We start from the raw sequence: 25,818 nt of genomic DNA, 5'->3' as shown, positions 1-25,818 counted from the left end.
TTTAAGCATATTGTACTACACCTTATTAAACCTCAGCATCCTTATGAGTGGCTTTTAAAATGTTATGAGGTGTGTATATAAATGCTGGTTGCAGACATCTTGCCATAAAGGCCTTTGTGCGTTGCCCTGCTGGCAGTAAAACTAGTTGCCTGAAATTATTTCTTGCATATTCTTCTTTTTAAAATGTCCTATTTTGAAACTGTGGAAACAATGGTGTCTATAAGGGCAAATGCTTAAGACTGACATTTCTCCTTTTTCTCTTACATTAATGGTGCCTAGCATTATATTTCTAGACCATTTTTAATATGGGAGGGAGGATGGTCCAATGCTTTCAACCTCCTCTTAACCCATCAGTAACTTGGTACCATGTCAAGAACACAGCACAAGATAAAGATGGATCCACATTTTTATTTTAAGCATAGTTCATTTGTGACAATTTAGAAATGTAAAAAAACAGAAAGCAAAAGGCCAAATTCACACACACACACACACACACACACACACACACACACACACAGCCCTACTCCCCAAGATAACCACTGATAGTTTCCAGTTTATGGATTCTCAGGGGAAGGTAAGGGAATGAAGGGTTAATGCAGGCTTTCACTCTAGCCTGGAACTCAGTGTGTACTCTGGACTGACCTCATACTTAAGAACCAGGATTCGACTTGTGAACCACCTTGCCCAGCCTAGTTCAGACTTTTTTTTTTTTAGTTCAGACTTTTAAAACATGCACATAAAAAAAACAAATATCGTCTTATAGAAGTAGAATAGATTTTTAATTGTTAGTGCTCATGTAAATTGTGATTAGATCTTCTTCATAAGAATATGGCTGCCTAAACATTACTTGAACAATGACAACACCAACAGGCATGCTAACAGGGAAGGGGAAAATGTTACAAGGCCCACCCAGACAAAGAATGGTAGACAACTAATGACTGCTGAAAGAGGGAGAATTGGTCTTCTCGATGAGGCTCTAATTGGTTATACAATACCAAATAGTAAGCCCTGAATCATGTACCTATAAGCAACACTAAATGGACTCTGCATGTTGGGTGTGGGTGTGTGTGTGTGTGTGTGAATTTGAAAGAAAGCAAGAGGGGACAGGACACAGGAGGAATTAGAGGTAGGAAAGGGAAGGGGGCAAATGATGTAATTATATTTTAATTAATTTTCTTGTATAAAGAATCATCCAGTAACCATGGTGGTAGTAATCGTGATTACTAAGAAAAGGGCCAGAGCAATTGAGGTCTCTGAAGTCTAGCACAGTATAAACTGAGCAGAAGGCATCAAGTAAGTGTTTAATGAACCGAGGTATGACTTAGTCATTCAACTTGGTTTTGATTGGTTAGTTATTTTTCTATAAATACTTCTATAGGGTTACTATTTTACATAAATAATCTAACATAAAATCAAATGTAGCACTGCTTTATTCTACTTAGTAAATCACTGTTTTTAGTTGCTACCTGTACATAGTTGCTAAATTTTTAGATTTAATACTTGGAATATAAACTCTGACTTGTAACATGGTTCCTATAAGTTATCTTACTGTGTTTACCCATACTTGTGCTAATGATAGTGTATTCTGAATTATAATGTCCTTTGTGGAAACAGAATCACTACTTTGTTCGCTTTTATAAGTTGTTGCTTAGTAAGTTAGAGCATCGAAGCATATCAGTTGCTAATTCATGTCTGATTATCAGCTTTGGTAATCTACAATCACCATCTTTAGTTCCTCTTTTTAATGTGGAGAAAATAAGAAGCTCAAAGCAGAAGCAACATGCACCATTTCTCCTTGCTATAGTTCCAGATTTAGTAGTAGACTGAGATGCTTTAGTGTGAAGACTTTTGCTTTATGAAATAAATACGTATTCAGTTAAGGAGATGAACGGCTGTCACTAACTGTACCCTCATCTGTTGAATTTTACATTGTTCTACATTATCCAGCACTTGTTATCATTGAAGCATTAAAGCTTCATTTACTAAGGAAGTTACCAGGAATGAGAATTAGCTCACATCAAGATCATGTAACAGTAATTAGCATAGCACATTTGCCTGGTGCTCAAGTGCTACAGCAGCTTGCGCACTCTGCAGTCGGCTTAGAGCCCTGGTCAAAGCATAAATCCAGTTCTTGCCCTCGGTGTCGGTATTACTTACCAAAGCAAGAAGGTGTTAGATCAAGTGACATTATCTGGGACACCTGTTTTTAAAATGAGCTGCAGTTGCAGGCATACTACTTTCAACAGCATATTATACCCTGGCAAACAGAGAAGTGTAAAGTTGAGTTTATATTGTTAATTTTCTATTAGTTTTTTTTTTTTTTAAAGAAGATTGGTTCTTTTCAGGAAATGTAAAATATAGGATATTAGAAACTGAAGTAATTGTCTTCATAGGGCAAACTTACCCATACTCCATTAATGATTTTACTTTTGTTGTAATATTTATTTTTGTGTGTTTATTTGAATTTTCAGAGATGTATGGGTATTGACCCTAGCTTATATTTGAAGGCATTCCTTTCACTAGTTACAAGCACATAAGGTATTATATTTAGAAACTTTTTCTGAAGCTTTCAGTTTGTGATAGAACATTTTAAATCCAACTAAGGGTAGACCTAACATTTCCTCCTCTCTTATTCTTGGGAATGCATTGACTGTTTGAGTATATGTGTAATAGGGACTAGTGTAGCTCAGACCAGGCTCTGTTTCCTCATGGAGCAACAGGCATATATGAAGGCCCCAGCTTCCTTTCTGAATATAACATCTTGTCTCATTAAAATCAGTTGCCATTTATATTGGCAGGGTTTACTGAATGTTGTGTTTAGTGTCTTAACATCTTTTTGAGCGAGTAAGGAATTTGTGATGCTTGGATTTCTTCCTAGGTATAGAATGTTTGAATGGTAGTCAAGTTTCTGTCATTCTGACTTTGCCTGCAGCACACCAGAACCACATTCAGGCAATTGGTTGTTTATTCCACTGAGAAGAGGAATTTTTGTATTTCCAAGAAGTCTTTCTCGGTAATTCTCTAGCAGAGAGCTGTGCTGGGTTTGTCCCAAGGAGAAGTACACATAGCTTTCTGCCTACCACACTGTCCATTGCAGTTGCTGAATTCCTTTCAACTCCTATATTTATAGGTCTTTTTATTGTCCCTTCTGGTTCAGATTTTATTTGAAAATAAAAGGTTTCCTGGCTTCATGTATCAGCTGCTGAATTTAAGAAAACAACTAGAAACATTGGCCAAGATTTATAGGCAAGATACAAACCTGATTTTACTGTTCACTATAGAGGGGGGAAAAATGACAACAGAAGAATCTAACATCTATCCTTGCAATACAGTGTCACCCTTAAGATCCTGTGTAGGTGACAATATTTAGTGGGTTCTTAAATATTCCAGATGTTCTGCAAAGTGTTTACCTGAATGGTGTTCTCACCTCATGATTACATTTGCTATTGATACTATATATTCCAGGTGAGAGACTGAAGCACAGACAACTCACATCTGCCAGAACTGCTTAGATTGTAAACAGCAGTACCTGAGTTTAAGTCCAGATGTATCTAACTCCATTTTTCCATGTCTAATGCTTAAAGTTATTAAAGTTAAGCAAGATAATAATGAAGCCAGATGTTTGTTAAATACAATATATATTGCCCAAGAGCTTTATTGGTATTACTCTATTGTGTTTTCAAAGTAACCATGCAGTGTATCCTTCGGAAGACTTTCAATGAGGAAACTGGCACTTTGATTCACATGAACAGACTCAAAATGTTGCTCAAGTGGTAGTGCCAGGACTTGAATCCATATCTGTGTGGCTATGAAGTACATTCATTAATTAATTCATTAAATGTCTACTTAACCACTGCTTTTTTTTGTCTGAAAACATAATAGTAAATAGCACATATAGTCAGGCCTCTTTGCCAAAAGACCAAAAAAGAGAATGTGCCCAAAGTTAACAGTTAGAATTTCTAAATCAAGTGACTCAATGTGATTCCTAGTTTCTTCTGTACAACATTCTGAGCTTTCCAAGTTATTACGCATGTACGTTATAAGTAGATAAACATAATTATATACCTCACTCTATTGAGTCAGGAGAAAAATAGCTTAGCAAGCTTGGCTGACTCCAGTAGGCATGGCGGTTTATGTTGTTCATACATTGGCATGTACAGAAGAATAAGGAAGTAGGTAACAAATAGGCCGAACAGTGAGGCATTCTTAGCAACCCCTCTGAAATGACTGTGCAATGTGCATGCATTCCTAAACTCAAAAGTAAAACCTTGTTCGCAATTGCTCAGACCTCATGTGATCTGTCAGCAAATCTGTTTGGTACTTACTTAGAAGTATGGCCAGTCACTGTTCCCCCTGCAGCCCTGATCCAACCCACCATCATTTCTCACCTGGGGCAACAGTTAATTTCTAAGTCATCTTTCAGCTGTGCCCTTGCCCTGTAGCTGTCATTCATCAACTCAATAGCTCTATCAATCTTTTTCCCAGTTCAGAACTACTACTTTATTCATTAAGTAAATTGAGTAGGCAAAAACTAATGTGCTTAATTCAATAATAATAGTGCAATAATAATTGCTGTAGTAATTATCAGAAATATACAAGCTGATTCAAACAAACAATACCCACTTTGTTCTACCGAGGATAAAAGTACTTGGTTTCAGAACTACTAAACTGTCGGTACCGTTTTACATTCCCACTAGGGTGTGTCAGAGTGGCCACATATCCTCTTCAGCACTTGTTCCAACAGAGCATGTCAATCTCTGGCTTAGCATTGTGTACAAGTGATAACCCATATAGTACGGTGGATTCTCCCAAGGCTCTGCTGATTGGCTCTGCTCCATCCTGGTTCATTATTTCTTTCAGCTGTGAGATGAAATGGCCAGTAACAGACATTGATACTGGAGATAAAGCAGAGCATTTTATAATTGTAAGACACTTGATCCACCGAGATGGTGTAACAGCTACATAACTATATTCAGCCATCAGTTGGTCCATCGGTGCCATCTGGGCTTTGGAAGATTCTAGCATTGTAATTTGTTATCTACACGATCTGGAAAAAGTTTGCAGATTATACTGTTTTCTTCCTCTGTTTTGATGGAGTTTGTTTCTGTTACTGGAGCTACTCTGGCAAGTAAGTAACAAGGGAAGGAATCAGTGAGCACTGGTACTTCAGCTGTCAGGTTGTGCCCTTGTCTTAGTTGGGTTTCATTGCTGTGAAGAGACACTATGACCAAGGGAACTCTTATAAAGGCAAACATTTCATTGGGGCTGGCTTACAGTTCTAGAGATTTAGTCTACTATCACTATGGCAGGAAGCATGGCAGCATGTAGGCAGACATGGGGCTGGAGAAGGAGCCAAGAGTTCTACATCTTGATCTAAAGGCAGCCAGGGGGAGACTTATCCACACTGGGTGGAGCTTGAGCATAGGAGACCTCAAAGCTCACCCCCATAGTGACACACTTCCTCCAACAAGGCCACACCTCCTAATCATGCCACTCCCCATGGGCCAAGCACTTAAACCCATGAGTCTATGAGGGCCAAACCTGCTCAAACCACCACAACTCCTAGAAGATAGCAGTTTCTTTTCCCTTTCTATCTGTTTTTCTTTTTCTCTGAACTCAGCTTCTTTCCTTCGTGTGTGTGTGTGTGTGTGTGTGTGTGTGTGTGTGTGTGTGTGTGTGTGTGTTGGGGAGGGGTCAGAAGATAGGTAGAGTTCAAAGGTTGCATGCAGTAGTCTTTCATCTCAGTCAACAAGATGCCTCAACTCTTCCCTTCCTTTCCTTTGTCCGTCAACATGTATTTAGTAAGGGCTGAGGGTAGAGTTCTGTAAAGGAGGTGTATATTTAACTCCATCTTGCCGTTCACAGGTGGAAACCAAATCCCATCTGGAGCAAGAACATCTTCAGTCTTCAGTGTTAATCTGGTGTTAATGAACTTATTAAATTAGCTTTTGCTGACACATAGAAAAAAGTGCTTCCCTCCACACCAGAGGCTTGCTGTTTAATCTAGTCATAAGCTCAGGGGCACTGTGGCAAGTGCTCTTTCAGTGCAGCAAGGAGGATCTGGTTAGGTGGTCCTTTTCCCTCTTCAGCTGGTTTTAAAGGAAGGACCTCTGACAGGAGCAAGAGTCATTTTCTCCTCATATTTTAAAGGTACAAAGTCATGTTCATTACTGTCCAGGATTTCCTTTACTGTCCGTGGTCTTTTTTTGTTTTTTAATGAAACATATTAAAGTTGTTTTCTTAATAGACTAGACTATATTTTTAATTATTAATGATTATCTTTGTGTCAAGAAGGATTTTTAATTGACTTTATAAGAATACATGCAATTTGGTGCTGGCGAGATGCATGAAGGCCTGAGTTCATATCCCCAGACCCATGTCAAAGCTCAGGATCCCCAGGACAAGCTAACTACCTAGACTAACTAGAATTGGCACCCACAGACTTCAGCAAGAGTTCCTGCCTCGGTACATAAGGTGGAGAGTGATCAAAGGAGACTCCTGATGTCATCTGTGTGCTTCTTGCACACACATGCATGCATCAAGACACATGAGAACCCACATGCACAAGTGCACACAAAAAGAATGCATGAAATGTTAGCCTTCCAATGACAAAGGGAGCACAGGAGTCAAAACCATGGGTAGGGCCACTCAGAGTGAAGCTAGCATTGACATGTGAGCCACAGAGTTGCCTGTAGTCAGGCTACCCATTTGGGTTTTGGGTCTTTTCATTTGGCTTGGTTTGGTTTGATTTTGCAGTCTACTGCTCAGCATGACAAAAATAAAATGATTACTCAAGGGAACTTAAACTCTGCTTGCTGCAGATATCTGGCAGGAATAATTTAAGGAGTCCATGTGAGCCTGACCCTGTGTGCCCTAAGGGAATGCTCATCATCACCCTTGCTTGCTTCCAAAGGAGCAAGGATGCATGTCATGTGCTGCTTCCTATAGCAGCCGTTAGTACTGGCTGATGTATCACACCAAGCATGACTCAGGGAAGGAATGATTCTCTGAGGGCTAGGTCTGGTCCAGTGCTGTGATTCATAGATACCAGTTCTTTTGTGGTCTTACTTGATCCTAGCACACTTCAGAAAACCCAGGCAAGGAGTGAATGTTTCTTACCCCGTTATTAGATGTCCCGTTTCCTCCCCCCCAGAAGAACTCCTCAGCTATTTGGGACTAGTAGATGTGCTCTGGGGGCTTTCATTTTTAATCCAAGCCCACACCAGTATTTATATATCAGGAGAATGCGGAGTCTGAGGTTGAACTGACTTCCTTTGAAAACTGAGTAACCAGTAAAGACGCTGGCCTGAAGGCCATTCAGCTTGTGATGAGGTGAAGATGTTTCCTAGTGAAAAGCTCAGCCTAGCATTGTAAAAACATTTGAATGTGTCTTTAATGTCCTTTCAGAGTGTGACACAAACCCCAAAGTCCTACATTATAGTCCCTATACTGTGCTCTACTTCATAGTCATGGTAAGAGTATCCTATGATTTTCTTTGACCTGTACATCCAGTTACCTCGCTGGTGGGAAAGCTTAGCATACTACAAAATTTTGTTCAGTTTTGAGAAGGTAATTTCCTGATTTATCTTTGGTAAAGTACTTGCCAGATATATACTGAGAAAAGTCAATGAAATAGCTTACGGAGTGAGTATATTTATGAAGTAGCTACAAATGGAGGGAGAGCTTACTGGAAGCAATATAGTTACTTAACAATAGGTGACACACAGCCGTTTCTTTTCTTTTAGAAAGTTAACAGATTCTTTCCTTGTTAGTCATTGCAAAGCTAAGCATGAAGTACTACCCTGATTTCCCTTAAGCTTTAATAATAATACACTAACCTTAAACATAGCAGAGTCACATGTACAAAATATCATCAAATTCTTAATAAACTGGTTAAAAAAGTAAAACTAGAAAATGCTTTATATGCATCACAGGAAAAAGGTTTAATTTATGTCAAGATTTTCTTCTACCCAACTCTTGCAGAACTGAGAGCTGAATCTGTATAAACCCTAGGTTCTTGCCTTCTTGCCTAGAAACTTAGTATGTGGATTTGGATATGGTGGTACCAGACTATTGGTGATGGGGAGCAATTACCAGATAGAGCAAATGCAGACAGTTTATTCTTTATATGTGGTTTGTGCGTGCGTGTATGTCTGTAGAGTGTACGTGAGTACATGGGTGTATATATCCATGTGTGGTATGCAGAGACCAGAGAAACACACTGGATTACTATACCATTCTCTGCCTTACTGCCTTGATACAAGGTCTTTCATTGAACCAGAAGCTCAGCTTTCTTTCTGACCAACCTTGGTGCTCTCAGGTTCCTCACTTCCAGCCCCAGATCTGGAGTCACAGACATGTGCAGCCATGCCCAGTGAGATAGCTATTAAGTAGCAGATTTGTGTTGTCACAGGTCGAAGCTGCTCTGTAAGATGCTTACTGCCATGACGTCTTGTTAATAATCGGCCTAGAAGTCCAGTGCTACATGATGGCTACCAATTGCCTATGGTCTCTCTGTGATGCTGGTTTACAGTAATGAGAATGAAAGCAGAGTCTCAGTTTGCTAGAGACAACACTGGGAAGGAGAAGCAGCAGCCCTTAGCTTTACTCAGTCAGTAGTTTTCTGATGTCTGTCACATCTTTTGACTCCTCTTTGGCCTTGCCACTCCATCTGTCGTATTGAGTTCATAATAATTGACCTGGTCTATCTCACAAGAATGTTGTATGAACAAATTAAATAAGTGTAAAAGGGCCTTGGAGGTAGAGCCATTCCATGAATAAAAATTAGTGTGATGTGGCTCCCAAAAAGTGTGCCACAGAGGCTAGTCTGCTTCATCTCCAAAGGCTTCTAACTGGATAAGGCTCCATAATGGGCTCCTGTTAAGCGACCCAAGTGCGCCTTATCGTTTCATGATTATAGATTTAGGGAAAAGATCTCTGTACAAACGTGGTACCTTGATACAAATATGCTTTAAAGTCTGTCATAGCTGGGCATGGTGTGGTTCATATCTATAATCCTAAGCAGTTGATAGGCTGAGGCAGGAGGATGAATTTGAAGCCACCTGGGGTTACCTATTCTGTTTTAGGCCAGTTTAGGATACAAATGGAGGGTACAAGGAAAGCACAAAGTAAGATCTTGTCCCTTCCCCGCCCCCAGATCTGTTCTGTTTAGAGAAGAGGAAGGAGGGATTGATAAATGTTGGGTATAAAACTTCAATTATGCAGCTGAAAGACTTCTGGAGATTACTATAAGACACCATACCTGCAGTTGGTAGTGCTGCTGTGCAGAGTTAATTACATTTGTAGGGTAGATCTCATGCTAAATGTTCTTAATGCAATGAAATTTAAATTGCTCATATTTGAATCACATAACACCCTTCCAACTAGCTTCACCCTTCCAACTAGCTGATAATGAGCAGCCCAGTTTCTGTGGTCATTTTAGAAAGTGAATTTGAAACATTTAATAAAGTTGAGAAATAAGTACATGACATCATATGTAGAGAGGAAACCCTGCTCTTCTCGGGAAAAATCATTATTTGTAGGATCTAACATTGCCAAACTGAGGGTTGTTGGTTTTTTGGGGTTTGGTTTTTTTTTTCTTTTCAACTTTCTTTCTGTCTTAAAACATGTGTTGTTCTGGTTGCTTCTTCTCTGTCACAATTAGCATTTTCCTTCTCAGTCATAATGATGTGAGCAGAATGACTCACTGCAGCTCAGACATACCCTAAGTCCCAGGAAAGGGAAAGGGGGGAGGGGAGACAATGGCTTCACTAGATGGAACCACCAGATGCTGTTACTCTTCCTCCCCTTTCTCTTTAAACATAGTCCTGCGCAATTTGACAGTGCCACCATGCTCAGTCCTGTGCAAGCTGACAGTGCCACCATGCGCAGTCCTGTGCGAGCTGACAGTACCACTGTGCTCAGTCCTGTGCAAGTTGAGAGTGCCATCATCCTCAGTGCTGTGCAGGCTGACCTTGCCACTGTGCTCAGTCCTATGCAAGCTGACAGTGCCACTATCCTCAGTCCTGTGCAAGCTGACAGTGCCACTGTGCTCAGTCCTATGCAAGCTGACAGTGCCACCATCCTCAGTGCTGTGCAAGCTGACAGTGCCACTGTGCTCAGTCCTATAAAAATTGACAGTGCCACCCTCCTCACTCCTGTACAAGTTGACAGTGAAACCGTGGTCAGTCCTGTACAAGTTGACAGTGCCACCATGATTAGTCCTGTACAAGCTGACAGTGCCACTGTGCTCAGTCCTAAGAAGGAAACCAAGCAGACAGTTAACTAGACATGTGTGAAAAGAAGTTCTCTCCAGGCCAACGTTAGAAGCTTTCATCTTTGAGTCAAATTGGTCTCTTTCCTTTTGGCAGGGGACCTTTCCTTGTGGCTCTGGGAAAGTCTTGGCATCCAGAAGAATTTAACTGTGCTCACTGCAAAAATACTATGGCCTACATTGGGTTTGTTGAGGAGAAGGGGGCTCTGTACTGTGAGCTTTGCTATGAGAAATTCTTCGCTCCTGAATGTGGCCGGTGCCAGAGGAAGATCCTTGGAGTAAGTGTGTGAAACTGCTTCTTTCTTTCTAGTGTACCTTAAAGCCATGTAGACTTTGTAATAAAACCTTCTCGTTATTTTTACTTCTTATGTTCTCGCTTTATCAGTCCTCTCTGCTTTGCTCAGTAGTACTTATTATAAAACAGAACGAGACAGACCTCTAAAGAAGTATATGAGGCTCGGGTTAATTGTCTTTGGTGTTGTCTTACTGAGTGCCCATTTGTCTGGTGAAAGGCTAGTCTCTACAGGAAAAATAACTTACTGTGGGTGTGCTCCCTCAGCAGGACCACACACATGTGCTCTCAGAACCCACACCTTTGCTGGCTTAAATTAAATTCCATAGCTTTTATAAGAGAAGCTTTCTCTACTTGTCAGAGTTCATGCACAGGACACTGATCTCATGAAACATATAAAATATGTAAAATGTGAAGCTTGTGATATTTTTATTTGAATTAATATAATGTTTAAAATGTGACTTTGGTTATAGAATGGTACATGTGATAAGGAAAGCATTTCAAGCTATACTTTCTTTTGAAAGTAATAAAAAATGGTGAATAAATGTACATCCTGCCATGAGGCATCCAGTTTTCCATGACATCGTAAGAGTCAGGCATCTATTGTAGATGGCCAGTAGTGGGAATTTTATTTGAGAAGAAACCAATGTTCTTGTCTTTAACATATAAAAGTCAGAATGATTTTTTCTGAATTCTACCTACTACTTCTAATATGAAAATACAATAACAAAACTCTAGAAAAATGTGATTTGCTGGGGTGTGCTTCAAAAAATAGCTTCAATTATGAGTATGCCACCTGACCTATTTCTATGCTATCATTTTGTACAATATGTTGGCAATAAAGGGATATAATGGCTAGCCTATTCCTTCATAAACGCTGACAGATAATCAGTTAGTAAACTATTTATTAAGAACCATTTGTAGATCAGAAAATTTAGAAAATAAGTAAAAGCCAATAATAGTAAAAAAAATAATAATAAGACTCTAGTATGAGAAAGAAAGAATTCCCATGTTATTAAGTATTTTTTAGAAATTACTTTTTAATTCCTTTACCTATTCTCAATCTAAAAGAACAATTCTTGGAAAACTACCAACCCCAAACCTGTTAATGATTAAAATCTCTTCCAAGTCTTGCATCTTGGAGTATTAACCAGACCATTATAGACTAGGATTCTTGCTTTTGTGGTGTACACTTTACTCAATGGAGTAAGTGCATAGTACAGCCACAGCTGATCCCAAAAAGCTAAACACTCAATGAGCTGATTGGATTATACTGATTACATTATTGCTTCCATAATGCACTGGAGTTTAGGTTTGTTTTAGTTCGTAAATGCTTCCCTCTCCTCTGTGACATTTTCAAGATAATGTCATGAGATTTTTTTTTTTTTTTTTTTTTTGAGTTAATGCGTCCTGACACCCTTTGAAAGAAAGCAGAATATGTTGTAGCGAGCACTTGTGGGATACTTCCCTTTTTGCTGTGTGTATAAAAGTTAGTAATAGTGATTTCTTTACATTTATGGATTTGTAGTTGTGAAAAGCACATATTACACTAGCTTCCAGTGAGGTCTGAATCTGCCATTGAGCATCTCTTGCTTCTTTGAGAAAAATTGCAAGACAAAGATAAAATATGTATGTCTACTTTGAGTTAGCTTAGTATACCAGTGAGAGTACATATTGGTTTGTTTATTTTCGTCTTTCTTTAAATCCATCCACTTTTCTATAACAGGAAGTCATCAATGCTTTGAAACAAACCTGGCACGTGTCCTGCTTCGTGTGTGTGGCTTGTGGAAAACCCATTCGTAATAATGTTTTCCACTTGGAAGATGGAGAGCCCTACTGTGAGACTGGTGAGATAAAAAGTCATTAGTGCCTTAGTTAAGAATGAAGCTAAGAGGTGAAAGATTTGTACAGTGTGAAGAGAAACCAGAGTATAACCTAGACCCCCTGCTCAGATGTAATTGATAGACAGCCGAGTCTCCTTGTGGGTCCCATAATATGAGGAAGTAGGGGCCACCTCTGACTTGGACTCTGGTACCCACTCATTGGTCACTTCCCTCTAGCGGGGTGGTTTTGCCTGGCCACAGAGCAAGAGGATACAGGCAATCCAGATGAGACTTGATAGGCTGGGGTCAGATGATAGGGGAGGAGGGCTCCCCCTTTGTGAGGACTATGGGAGGAGATGAAGGAGGAAGGGTGGGGTTGGGAAGAGATGAGGAAGGGGGCTATAATCAGGATATAAAGTGAATCAATTAAAATTTTAATTAAAAAAAGGGAACTCCTAAGAAACAAAACAAACAAAAACGAACCTAAAATGCTTATGTTGCTGTAAAGTTGAAAGAAAAGTTACAGACAATAAAGTTTCATAGTTGTTTTAGAGATATTACATATTACTCTAAATATATATCAAAATAATAATGCTGCTGCTGCTGCTGTTTGTGACTTTGCTAAGACAAGCATTCCCAACTTCATTATAAGCATTAAGAAGGTCAGCATTACTTACGAAAAATATTATACTCAAATCTTCAATCATCTATAGATATAAATTCTACCCAAAATGTAGCTTAAAGCCACATATTGTAGTAAAGAATGCTAAATGGTCATAAACACAAGAAATGTTCAACATTCGAATGTTACTGCTTTGCTTTTGAAAGCCACAATCTTGAAAATAAATGTGAAATGCTTTTCTACCTTTACTGAATGAATAGAAGAGTAATCCTGGCTTAGATGGTTCCCTGGTAAAGTTATTTTTAACAACTTAGGTTCTAAGCACCTATCTACTCCATTTGTTTTGTCACCTGAACATCTGCCACATCTGCAAGTGGACCCTCTTACCATTTATTCTTTATTCGAATATTGCTTTGACAAGGCAAACTTCAAAGTATGCTTTCCTTTATTCTGCCTCTATTAACTACCACGAACTGCATGCCCACTGTTGAGTTGTAATCTTACTTTAAACTGAAATTCAGATATGGACCTAGAAGAAGGGACTTTTGCACAGTGATGAAGTTCGGGAAGCCATCAGCTTTTGTCTGGAGCTGCTTCAGCATCACTCACCTATTTGCTCACTCTGTACCCTGATTCTCACCTTCCCCTTAGCCCCTTAGTTAAGGAGGGGTTGGCTCTATTCCAGACTGCCCAACAGGAAGCCCCAGAGCCTCCATAAATACCCCGTGTGTTGTTAGCAATGAAGTTGGCGTGGGTTTGCCACTACTTTTTTTTTCTGGAGAGAGACTTGGGTTTTGTTCAGCTGATTGGCTGCGTTGTGAGCTTCAGCAGCTTTGTAAGCCATTCTGACTAAGTGCACCAAAGCGTAAACATCTATCTAGCTTGTGATGCTTAGTATGTTCTCAGAAATCGCATCATAAAACTAAAGCATTGTCTGCAGAGTGGGAAATCTTGGTCTAATTTTTATTCTTTTTCTTAACGTTCAACCAGTTTTTATCTCAGTAGATAGCTGCACTGTCCAGATGCCTAGAATTCTTCTTTCTCTCTGTTCTTCCAAAATCCATCCTAACAAATAATTCTTTGCAATTCTACATCTAATGGATATTGGATACGCATATCCATCCATCTCCAGTGTCACCACCATGCCCACCTTGCTCTTGCTCTTTGTCTTGACTTCCCAGTAGCAGCGGCAGAGAAACTGTGACATTCTCAACCATCCCAGTCAGATTGTGCTCGTATGTTGTAAATGACATCTACTAGGAAACCATCCTCCTTGTTAGAACCTGCATTGCCAGTTTTATCTGTGTCCCATTACATCCTGACATGAGATTTAACCCATACCTTTCCCCCTTGCTATTTCTGTTTTATTTCCGGCTCCAGGGCTTTCATACTTACAGTTTCTTCTAACTAAAATGCTCTCTTATTATTTAAGTCTCATCAAAACTGTTGCATACCAGAGATTTTCCTAACCCTCCTATATAATGTAGTGTATGTTCCAGATTTATTCTCTACCATAACACTGGTTTTTTTTTTTTTTTTTTTTTTTTTTTGCTTCCTTTGTACTTATCACAGTCTTTACCAAAGCCTCATGAGATAAGCATCCACACCTGTCCTTTCTGCCGCTCCACCTCTATGGTGCCTGGAGCACTGCCTGGAAGAGTCTATGGATTTGTATTCAACACGTGGTGCTAAAGAATGTTAGCATCAAGCTTGGGAGTATAGAATCCCTGCCCTCTAACTTCAGCTGGATTGACAGTATTAGAGGCTGAAAGTTGTATCATAGGTCAACATAACAGTGATGAAGTTCACAAAAGAGAATAAAGATGTGGGAAAGAAAGGTCATATATCCTAAGCACTCTTATTTAGTAATAAAGAAAGGACAAGGACCATTTCATCAAAAGGAATCCTGTTAATACATTAGAGCTACTCTTTCAAGTAATTGGTGTTCTCTGAATAAAGATTGCCAGTTTGAAGTTATAAAATTAAAAAAAGTATAACAAAAGAAATTGTGGCTGGTTTTTGGCATAGTACAGCTAGGAACTCAATCACAGTCCTTGTTGATATATTTTTTTAAATCTATTTTTATTGGGTTCTTGTACCTACCTACCCTTCCAACTCTTTATTTCACCCTAATCCCTTCCCACCTCCCAGTGCTAAGGTAGGAGAGAAAGAAGGCTAGAGGGAGTAGGGGGCATAGACCTCTATAAGCTACTTCCTGCTGATTAGGAACCTAGAGTTCCTTGAGGCAAGTCCAGTCTTTTGTCTTCAGAATACCCAAGAGTCCAGCAATCCAGCAATCCAGCAATAGCAAACACAATAGCAACCGAAGCAGGGGGAGCTGCAGGAGCAGCAGCTGCCACATGCCCTCTACAACTGTTCCATTTATACTGTCTCCAAAGTGCCCAGAATGAAACTATCTGCAGCTGGCAAAGATCACGCATGCCCCTGCTTCTGCGCAAGGCAAACCATAGTCACCCGCTGTGAGGCAGCCTCTTATCCCACATCTGGGATTACAACAAAAACATATTACATAACATCACTGGGTTTTTTAAGAAACCAAACCCCTCCCTACAAGTCCTAATTTGTGAAAGTGTCCTGAAACCTGTATTTGAATGCCAATCAGTTATGATTTGCCAAATTTATTCTAAGTTTATATTAACTAGGCTCATTGTTGCAAATGGTTGAGAGTCCTCTGCAGTTTCTTGAAATATCCAGGTGAACCGAAAACTACTCAGAATAGTGATCTCCATTCATGAGTCTGGGTATTTAAGCAAAAAGACATGTACCACAGGAAATATAACAAAAACACTGTTTCCCATGTTGAGCATACATCTCAAGTTAGGCATTGAACCATCTGCAGAGATTGTCCAATCATCCATCTAATCCAGGGAGGAAATTCCAACCAAGCTTCCCACCCCCAGTGGATACCACGCGCCTTGCTTCCCCTGGGTCTTAACCTTTGTATCTCTTTTAACTGCCGTCTTCCCACTGTTCTCTGTGAGTGCTGTTCCAAAACTTCACCAGTTGTGTCTCTCCTGATGTAGATTATTATGCCCTTTTTGGAACAATATGCCGCGGATGCGAATTCCCCATAGAGGCTGGTGACATGTTCCTGGAAGCTCTGGGCTCCACCTGGCATGACACTTGCTTTGTGTGCTCTGTAAGTAAACTGTACTGTCCTGGCCAAAGCTCAGTGCTTAAGTAACAAGTCATGTTCTTTGGTGTTCCTAAATGTTGGGTTTGAAATGATTTGGCATATAATAAGATCTTAACCCTTTAACGCATTCTTGTCTCTAAGGAGAAGATATTTTTTTTTCCTTTTTTTTAATGTTTTTTTTCTTTAATTCCTTTACTAAACAGTTCAAGTTTCTTTTTTTCTTTTTTTTTTTTTTTTTTTTGACACATTAGGTATTTCTTAAATAGAAAACAAATTACAAGGAACCGAGAGCCAGCAAGATAGTTCAGTTTTCTTCCTGATGTAGATAGTTCATGGATCTGCTTTTCTTTATGAAACTATGAACATACAAAATATCTTTTATCTATTTCACTTGCTATTTTAATGCTTTTGAGTTTGATTTTACTTATTTTTATGTGTATGTGTGTGTGTTTATATACGTGTGTGTGTCTGTCTGTGTGTGTGTGTGTATTTATATGCTTATGGAGACCGAAGGACAACCTCAAGTGTCACCCTCAAAACACTGGCCACCTCCTTTGAGACAGAGTTTCTCAAAGGCCTGGAACCCACCGATTGGGCTAGAGCTGCTAGCCAGAGACCCCCAGGACTCTGCTTTCATCATCTTCCTGGTCCTGGGTTTACAAACATGCATGTATCACCATGGCCTGTGTTTGTTTCTGGAGGACCAAACTTGAGTGTTTTATTGATTGAACTAGCCCTGAGCAGCTCTTTGTAGAGAACTGGTCTCACTGTGTCCTTCTGGCTCACCTAGAACTTGCGATGTGGATGAGACCTTGAACTCATAGAGAATCACCTGCCTCTGCCTGCTGACTCCTGAAACTAAAAGTGTGCATCATTGTACCTGGTGTTCCGATGTGTAGTTTGGTGATTAACATAGATCAAAAGATTAACATTCGCCTAAGATAGTAGTACTAATATTTAGTACAGATGCTACATTCCAGCATTTGATTTCAGTTACTGCTGTTACATTTAATATGCCTAAGTGTTGATGCCCATTGTATAAAAGTATTAGATAATAGTGAAATCAAATGGTTTCTCCAAACATTTGAGCACATTCTTATTTTTATTTCATTCGTCTCTGAGACTTGATGAAGTGTGTTAAAAGTAGCTTCTCCATACGTACCTACTTAGGCAGATCTTATCTGGAGCGTTGTCATTTACAAGGCAGCAGAAACAACATGAAAGCAAAAGTGTGGGTGGCCAGACCCCAAAACCACATACCAGACAGATACTGCCTAAGACATTCACTGTAGAATCAAGTTAAATCGATTCTTTCATGAATGAATAGGTTTATTCAGGAACTAAATTAAAAACCAACCCATTGGAGCTGGAGAGATGCCTCAGTGATTAAGGACACTTACTGCTCTTGCAGAGGACCCAAGTTTGGTTCCCAGCACTCCTATCAGGCAGGTTATCAGTGCATCTGTACACTCGATGCACTTGCACTCATGCACATACCATAGATATACAAAAGATAAAACAAATTAAAATAATAACTATGGCCAGTGTTTTACAGGACAGGTTGACAATTGGATTTGGTCATGCTTGACAAAGGAGTTAAGCTATAGGTGTTTTTCTTTTCTTTTTTTTTCTTTGCTTTTCTTTCTTTCTTTCTTTCTTTCTTTTTTAAATGCTTTAATTCTCTATGAGAGGAAACAGATTCAAAAGACTGATTATAATTTGTATATTTAATGTGACTTTTTGATGTATTAAAATTTTCATTAGGCCTAAGTGCTTACCTCTCGGTAAAGAAAAGAAATAATCAGTGATTTAAATAAATCCGACTATGTTCCAGAAATGAAATTACTCTTTGATTTTCAAAAATGACATGAAATGTCATAGTAATCATGAAGTGGCAGGGTGTCTCATACAACTATCTAAAGAACTTGTAATGTTACTCCTTGGGAGACAGTCACCTCCTGTTGGGAGATTTGATTTGAATGAAGTAATGCTTCCTTTTTCTTCTTTTACAGGTGTGTTGTGAAAGTTTGGAAGGGCAAACATTTTTCTCCAAAAAGGACAAGCCACTTTGCAAAAAACACGCTCATTCTGTGAATTTTTGAAAGTCAACAGTTCCAGGAAAGAGAAGGAATTTGAAGAAAAAGGAGGAAAATTAAAATTACCCATTTAATTTTTAGTTTTAATATTTAAATGGAGTTCTAAAAAATAATAGTAGCCATGAAGGGATAAACTCCAACATTAAAACCCAGGTCTTTGAGAAAACAGTTGGCTTTAGAAAGTCCAGACAGTTTGGCATTTATTACACCTTGCCTGAATTTTCTCCCGATGAAATAGCCTTTCTGAAAATCAATTTCCCAGCTATTAAGTTCATCTTAGACTAAATTAGCAAAGGATTACATTGTAGAATTAAAAATCCAGGCTCCATGCTGAAGTGATTCTTTCCCTGTCAGGTAGCATAAGAATCCACAGAAGGCAATAAAAGTGCCTTAAGCTTTATTAAAAAGAGTAATTGTTTAATAACCCATTTTATCTTTAAAATAGTATGTAGGAGTTTAAATATATTTCTTGAGTAGGCAGTATCTTTTTTCTTCTTAGTGTGTGTACATGCTTTGGTCTTCTCATTGGCACTTTCAGGAAGGTGGTCCAAGCAAGTTTTTGATCCAAGTGTGTCATTGTCAGTAAGAGATGCTTGTGATCTCTTCTGTTCTCCCAAACACTGCCATGTTGCTTAAAGGCCGCAGATGCTGGCCACTCTTGAGAAGGGGCAGTTTGTACTGTGTCTGGCTCACCACCTGGCCTGCACTGCCGTGCTCCCTGTCTTATGCTGAGATGAAGATAACTCAATAGTGTTAGACTCTAATAGTTTTGTCTCTTTTTTTAGAAGAGAGTGAGTAAAAGATAAAGGAACTAGAAATTGGAATAATGAAACAATTGTACCTGCAAAGTAAAAAGAAGTGCTTTCCCCTTTCAGATAATGAGCTGGTTGATTTTTACAGTTGTACCTCTGACTGAAGATTTGAAAACTCCTTGCCCAATAATTTTTTTTGGTTGAGGATTATCATAAGATCCAAGTTTCTGTTGTTAGTGTGATTTGGGGGGGGGAGGTTGTTTGTGTTTTGTTTTCTTATTTGGTATTCTGGGATTTTGTTTGGGGTTCTTTTCTGAGTTAGGCATCTTTTATTCTCTGGCGTTTGGTAGCACAGGGGAGCCCTGATGTGTCACTGGCAGCGTCCTGTCCTCTGTCCTCCACGAGTGGACAGAGCATTGTGTAGGCACCATTCATCATCAGGAAAGCTGCAGTGAGACAGCCATGCAGTGTGGCTCACTGCCTGGGGAGAAAACACATCATGGCATTTATTCTTTCCCTTTGCTTCTACAATGAGAGCCAGGATCCTGCTGAGTTATAGCTTAAATCTGTTGGGAGCAAGATGCTTTCAAAACCCAGAGTTCCCAAATTCTTGCTACCCCATCACTCAAGTGCCCGTGTTCATCCAGTGTGTGTGTGTGTGTGTGTGTGTGTGTGTGTGTGTGTGTGTGTGTGTGTGTGTAACTACAGTATTTGTTTAACCTTCCCAAGAACTTTCAAGGCATCTGTCCTGAAAGCTGCTAATCTATGGTCTAGTAAACTTATCTTAAATGCAGATAATAGTGAACTGGGCAGGGGTGGGGGGGCTAAATGAACAGCAATGGTGACACCACATTGCAAGCCCAGAGCTTCTTCAGGAGCAGCCCAGACTACCTCCTCACCTGTGTTTGAGGGAGGCAGGAAGTGTCTTCAGAAGTCAACGCTGGAACTTTGTATGTTAGGTCTCTTCTCTGCTGCACTGACCAACAGCAGACTTGCTGGCTCATGTGCGTTTATCAGATCTGAATGTTAGGCTTCGGCTTTATACTACAGAATAAGTTGCTGATGTGATAGTTTGCTTTGTCTTTTACATGGTGTGCCAAGATGACATTTGGGAACTCATTGGTATTTGCATATTCAAAGAATTTTCTTTGACTTGTATTTTTTTATAAAGTTGTTTTTCTTTAAGGATATCATTTTTATATAGTCTTTAATTCTGTGTGTTATTTGTGGAGCATAACACTGCATTTTATAACGCTGTATTTCTCTAAATTTAATCCCTAAGAGGCTAGCGTAACTTGCTAATTTGGTATTGGGTCTTTATTCTTTGCCTGTTTTCTGGTGAGTTTTGTAGCCATTCCTAAAACAATGACTCCTGGGAGATGAGTTCCAACATAACCAGAAGAGTCTATCAGCAGTGAGGACGGGCATGCTTCATTTACCAGCATGGACCTTTAACACCTGGCACAGCACTTTACCCTTCTAGCGAGCTCCCTGGGTATTTATTGTAAGTCTTCTGTGTCAGCGTTTTTCCATTATTATGTTTTCACTGTAGAATGTTGAGTTTTCCTCCTGCTAGATGTATATTTTAAAGGCTGTACTTGATAAACCCCAGATGGAAACCTTAGTGCATGTTCCTCTTTTGATATTTCACTTTCAAGACTTTGATAGGTGCAGGCTGATACTTTTTTCTCTAGCTGATTGTTGCCTGCTGAGGTGGAGGTCTCTACTTTCATTCCTAGGGACTCTGTGCATCCCATTGCTAAGGTCACCTTCCCCATGTAAAATGGAAGCCTAATTATTTGGCCACAGTATTAAAGTAATCATTTATCCTTTGAATATTGCTATGCTTAAAATTATCTACAACAAAATGCACTCTGTTCAAGGAACTTTAGCCTAGAAGCAGGCCTGTAGAAAAGCAATTGGTGCAGTGTGACTGCAGTGCAGCTTTAATTTTATGGGCATTTGCAATTTGGTCATCTCCTTTGGAGAAAAAGAAACATATGAGATAGTTTCATGCAGAAGTACCCTCATTTCAGCCTGTCCCTCACCTCCAAGTGCCTAAGGTATTGGATTTAGATACTTAACTGGGTAATTTGCTGTACCTGTCAATTGCTGTCTGTTGTTTCTTTGCAGTTTTAAGTTTGTGTACAGCTGCTCTTTTGCTTTTGGATATGTTTCCTAATTTAAAAAATCACATGAGAAATATAACCTGTATAGTGATACTTCAATGAGCACATACTAAATAAACAACTGCAATGGTGTCAGCACACATGCCTGGCTTTTCTCTCTGGGTGGTACGTGCTCTCACTTAAGGGAACTGGGGAAAAGTCACACCTCATCCTCACAAGACTGGGGAAGATGTAATAACCCTGAAGGTATTGGCCAATCCCAGTGCCCTAGAGATTTGAAAACATTGGTATATTATACACCTTTTGTACTTTGCATGTACAATGTATATAAGTCACATTTGTAGCTTAGTAGGTAAGCTGTCTCTAAATACGTTTTTTGCTGAAGTTATTTATTGCAGTGACCTGGTATCGTGCCTCGTTATGTCATAGATCCTAATCAGAGAACACATTTCCTACTCTTCACATGTAGCATTAGCCAGGGTTCCCACACGCACCTCAGCTCAGTCTCAGTAATACCTCAGACCAGGCATTACTAGATAGGCTCACACACATCTTCTTCATTTGTTTACCAGATTGAGGGAGCTTTAAAAAAAAAATTTTTTTTTCCTAACTGTATAAATTTAGAGGGATATCTCTGTTTCAGGCTGCACATTGAGAATGGGAGAGAAACTCAAGTCTATTTTGCTCACAGTATATTAAACTCCAGAAGCCAAACTTTTAAGGGCATCCAGTCTGCATCTGACATTTTAATAGCTGCTGTTTGGTTTCTGTCAATCACGTCATTGCACATTAAAATGCACCGACAGAATAAGAGATCTGTCATTCCTTCGTTAAGAAACAGTAATCCAGTACAAGATTTATAGGCTTACGTCTCAACTGTGTGTTCACAATACACCCCCCCTTCAGTGCAGAACCTAGAGCAAGCCTCCCTGCCAATCAGTGTTTTCTACTCACATGTCCCCAATATAAGATTATCAAAGGTTTTCTAACTGAACTACATATAAAATCCTTTTGCCAGCAAAAGCTTAATTTAGGTTGGCAGTTTCTCTTTTTGAGTACTCTCAGACAAGATCTTGGTTATATCAGAAACACATAGGCGCTGATGTATTATTAGCAGGCCTGGTGTTAATTAGGGAGAATTACCAGAAATAGTTTGCCTTGTGGAAATTTATTACAGAATCACACTTGACTGATGGCAGAATAGGAGTTGCTGAGAGAGAGCAGCTCCCACTCATAACCACTAATTAATAGGGTGCCAAAATTCCGCAGAGAAGGTTTCATCCCAAGTGTGGGAGCCTCCCAGGGAAAATGGTTCCTGTGCAGTACTTAAAATTTAACAGAGGAAAGGAACCGGACACATGGCTACCTAACAGAATAGCAGACTGTGGGGGCACTGGGCTGTATGAATGAGAGGGCTTAGCTCACTAAGCACCAGGCCTCAGAGTGGCCTGTGGGTATGAAAAGGTTACACATTTTGTTTAGCTTCATGATCAAGTCTTACTATGTATCCCAAGCTGGCTGGAAATGTGAAATTCTCCTTCCTCAGTCTCTTGAGTCCTGTGATTCCATGCTTATACCATAATGCCAAACGCATGCATATTGTTATTTTTAATACTGCAAGTATCTGCTTCCTAAGCCTCATTTTCTGAAGAGAATTTGGTGATGACCATGTTGTCGGTGGTATGTTCCTGAATTCTTATTCTTGATTCTATGATTTAGAGGCTCTCTCTATAAGTAGTGGGATCACACGGTGCCTAATAGGAAAGAGGTGGCTCCTGCCCTTGAATGTGTAGGAGGAGGAGGACGAGGTGCATCTAATGATGATTGGCACTGGTGGCACAGCACTCGGGGAGCCCTCCTAAATTGCAGCTTGCCAAGAAAGCAATTTTTTTTCCTGTCTGTAACTGCGTGTAATTACACACAATAAAGCTCAGAGCTGTTGTTTAGTATAGAAGAATAAAACATTTCCATGTCAGAAAACCGCTGATTACTGGCCTCAGGGAGAAAAATAAAACAATTTAGAATTCACGGAGGGTCTAAATTTTTCAATTTCTCAGTTATGGTAAGTGCAGTTCCCAAGGAAAACAGCTTGTGTGCCAGGCCCAGGGCTTGATTGACACAGTCTCTTTGGAATCCACGTTTCAAAAGACTGCTTCTGGCTCTGTGTCCAAAGTGATCTAGTTGGATTCCAAATTAGTTTTTCACTTTCATAGTGTAAATTATTTTATTTATTCCCTAGTTCAAATATAACTTGGATTTTTTTTCTCCTGTCCCCCTTCCCCCTGCCCTTTGTCTTTGCTTGTCCTCACACAGCTGTTGCTCCTGTAATTTACTCAACAATCTGTTTGTTTCAGGTATTGAAATCAGCTCTAAGAGGGGGAGGAGGTCCCCCTCAGTCACAGTCATAGTAGAGGGGAATAGGGTGAAAGGAGGGAGGGAGGAACGGGAGGATACAAGGGATGGGATAAAAATTTAGATGTAATATGAATAAATTAATTTAAAAGCAAATAAAATTAATTAATTAATTTTTAAAAAATCAGCTCTAAGACCTACTGTGCGCCTTGTACTTCTGACTAGTATATCACTAATAACCTTACTTTCCTCTAGGTCAATGGGAAAGTAGTTGGTGCTCCAGTGACATCATATCCTATTATTACTGCATAAATAAAGGTTTTCTTTTGTGAGACCCTATGTTGATGCCTTCTTGACTCCGGAAGCTTTGTCCCTGTTCACTTGAGAGTGCTTTTAGTGTTCAGCGTGAATGAAACAGAGTGGAAAACATGGAACTTGACTCTGTTTCATCACCTGACGCTTGCCACTCATTCTGCTCTGTTAAGTTGCTATGCAACTGTGTAATGCTTTTTCTGGTGCCTTTTTTAATGTTCTGAATTTTAAAAAATGAACTTAGCTGGCAGATAGAGAGGCACTTTGTTCTTGAGAAAGAATTCTAACCTGTGGACATCTATTATAGCCTGCTTAGTCTTGATCTCACAAACGTTGAGGCCTTTTAACAAAACCAATACAGACTTTAATGGTATAACTTGAAGCTAGGGGCAAAGTGTCTTTGCTTGCTTGTGTTACACAGTAAATAAACAAATAGCCAGTAGCTTGAGCCTCAGGAAGGGCAGCCTCAGAAGAGGAGGTCCTGTCCCTGTGGTAAGTGCTTGAGCCTTGTTGGAGACAGTGGTTTCAGCCCACAAAATGACAGTGGTGTTCTTAGGGTTCCTGAAGCCAGAGCTCAACCTTATTTCCAAGCGCAAAGTTGTTGGATAGTTGCTTAAGGAGCCACGGTGCTACTCTGGGCACGGGCCTAGAATAGAGAACAATGGCAAGAGACAACTGCAGATTGTGGTGGAACCCAAGCCAGGGATGGCACATTGTGAGACTCTGGACTCAAGGCTGAGCAGTGCACCATTAGATGTCCTGCACACGTGCAGCACAGAGGATCACACAGAAAAGCAAAATGCAACACCCCAGCCAGAAGAGCTGCCACTTGCTGCTACAGCATGCTTCTTAGCATGGCAAAGCTTAACACTGACTGGGACAAAAGAGAGCTGATAAGAGTCCAGTTTAGTATCCTAGAGCAAATGCTGAAAAGGGAATTTAGAACTGAAGTCAATACTTAGTAATTGACACTGGATTCAAAGGAAAACCAATTTCTCCACTAAACTGACTTCCATGCTACAGAGCATTGTGCATCCTGCTCAATTGCAAGGCTGAGCAAGCTGAGGCTGCGGCTCATTACAACTCTTACCTAGCATATGGAAGGCCTGGGCTTGATATTACAAAAACAAAACAAAAAACCAAGGTTGAACAAGAGTAATCCTCGCACTCAGGGACAATACTGTGACCTTTTTCTAGGCCTACACATGGCCTATGGAATAAGACGTTATTTAAGAAAAATGGAGAGCCACAGATGTGCCTCCATTGATAGAATACTTGCCTAGGGTTTCATGAAGCCATATGTTTGAACACCAGCATAATGGTATGTTCCTATAATCCCAGCACTAGGAAGGTAGAATCAGGACTTTCAAAAGCTAAAGGTGGACTTTTGTCTTACATGGTGAACCAAGACAAGCCTGGGTTACATGAGGAAAAATGAAGGGAGGGGAAGGGTAGGGAAGATTTTCAGTCTAACCTTCGAAGGTCTAGAATAGCAGAATGGTTCTAAATATTTAAGAAGCAAATTAGATGTGTACAAGGACATGACCAAAGAAGTTTTGCACACATCCATATTCTTCCATAGTGCTTTTCATATATGGGAAAGGGTGTAGCATTTGCTACTTAATTGGGACTTGAGTATATCGAGTTACTCTGTGTGAACCTTAAGTTCATATTATATGTGCACATTAATCCCTTTCATAGTTAACAGTTTCCCCTCTGCAGTAAAGGAGAAGAGAACAGATGGAGCCTTGCATGGACAGGACTTGACTTGTTGTAGAGACATTGTAACCTGTCTTATCTGTTACCTGCACTCTTTTTTTTTCTGTTTTGTTTTTCATTTTTATTATGTTTCTTTTTAACATACACATTTATATTATTACACATAAAATAAACTACATACAGCAGGAAGAACCACAAGGCAATCAAGAATTATATAAATGTTACATTCATAGTGATTTGGCTATTTGTATTTGGCAAACGGAGTAAATATCGTTCCTATCTTGTTGGATC

The 25,818-nt window shown here is 39.7% G+C and overlaps 1 protein-coding gene across 1 annotated transcript in view; it reads left to right on the top strand.

Annotated features, from left to right (window-relative positions):
- The window catches only part of Pdlim5 (PDZ and LIM domain 5), a 167,225-nt gene extending 148,398 nt beyond the window's left edge, over positions 1–18,827 (top strand). The window contains exons 13-16 of the mRNA XM_051165900.1: positions 10,371–10,551; positions 12,292–12,412; positions 16,055–16,170; positions 18,180–18,827. Of these exons, the coding sequence (XP_051021857.1) occupies positions 10,371–10,551; positions 12,292–12,412; positions 16,055–16,170; positions 18,180–18,269 (508 nt within the window). The 3' untranslated portion in view covers positions 18,270–18,827. The remainder of the gene's footprint in view (positions 1–10,370; positions 10,552–12,291; positions 12,413–16,054; positions 16,171–18,179) is intronic.
- The last annotated feature ends 6,991 nt before the right edge of the window (positions 18,828–25,818 follow it).

Source organism: Acomys russatus, chromosome 23 (assembly GCF_903995435.1).
Source record: "Acomys russatus chromosome 23, mAcoRus1.1, whole genome shotgun sequence".
NCBI classification, from domain to species: domain Eukaryota; kingdom Metazoa; phylum Chordata; class Mammalia; order Rodentia; family Muridae; genus Acomys; species Acomys russatus.
Note: the sequence above shows the minus strand (reverse complement) of the source record. Positions and strands in the feature narration are given on the sequence as shown.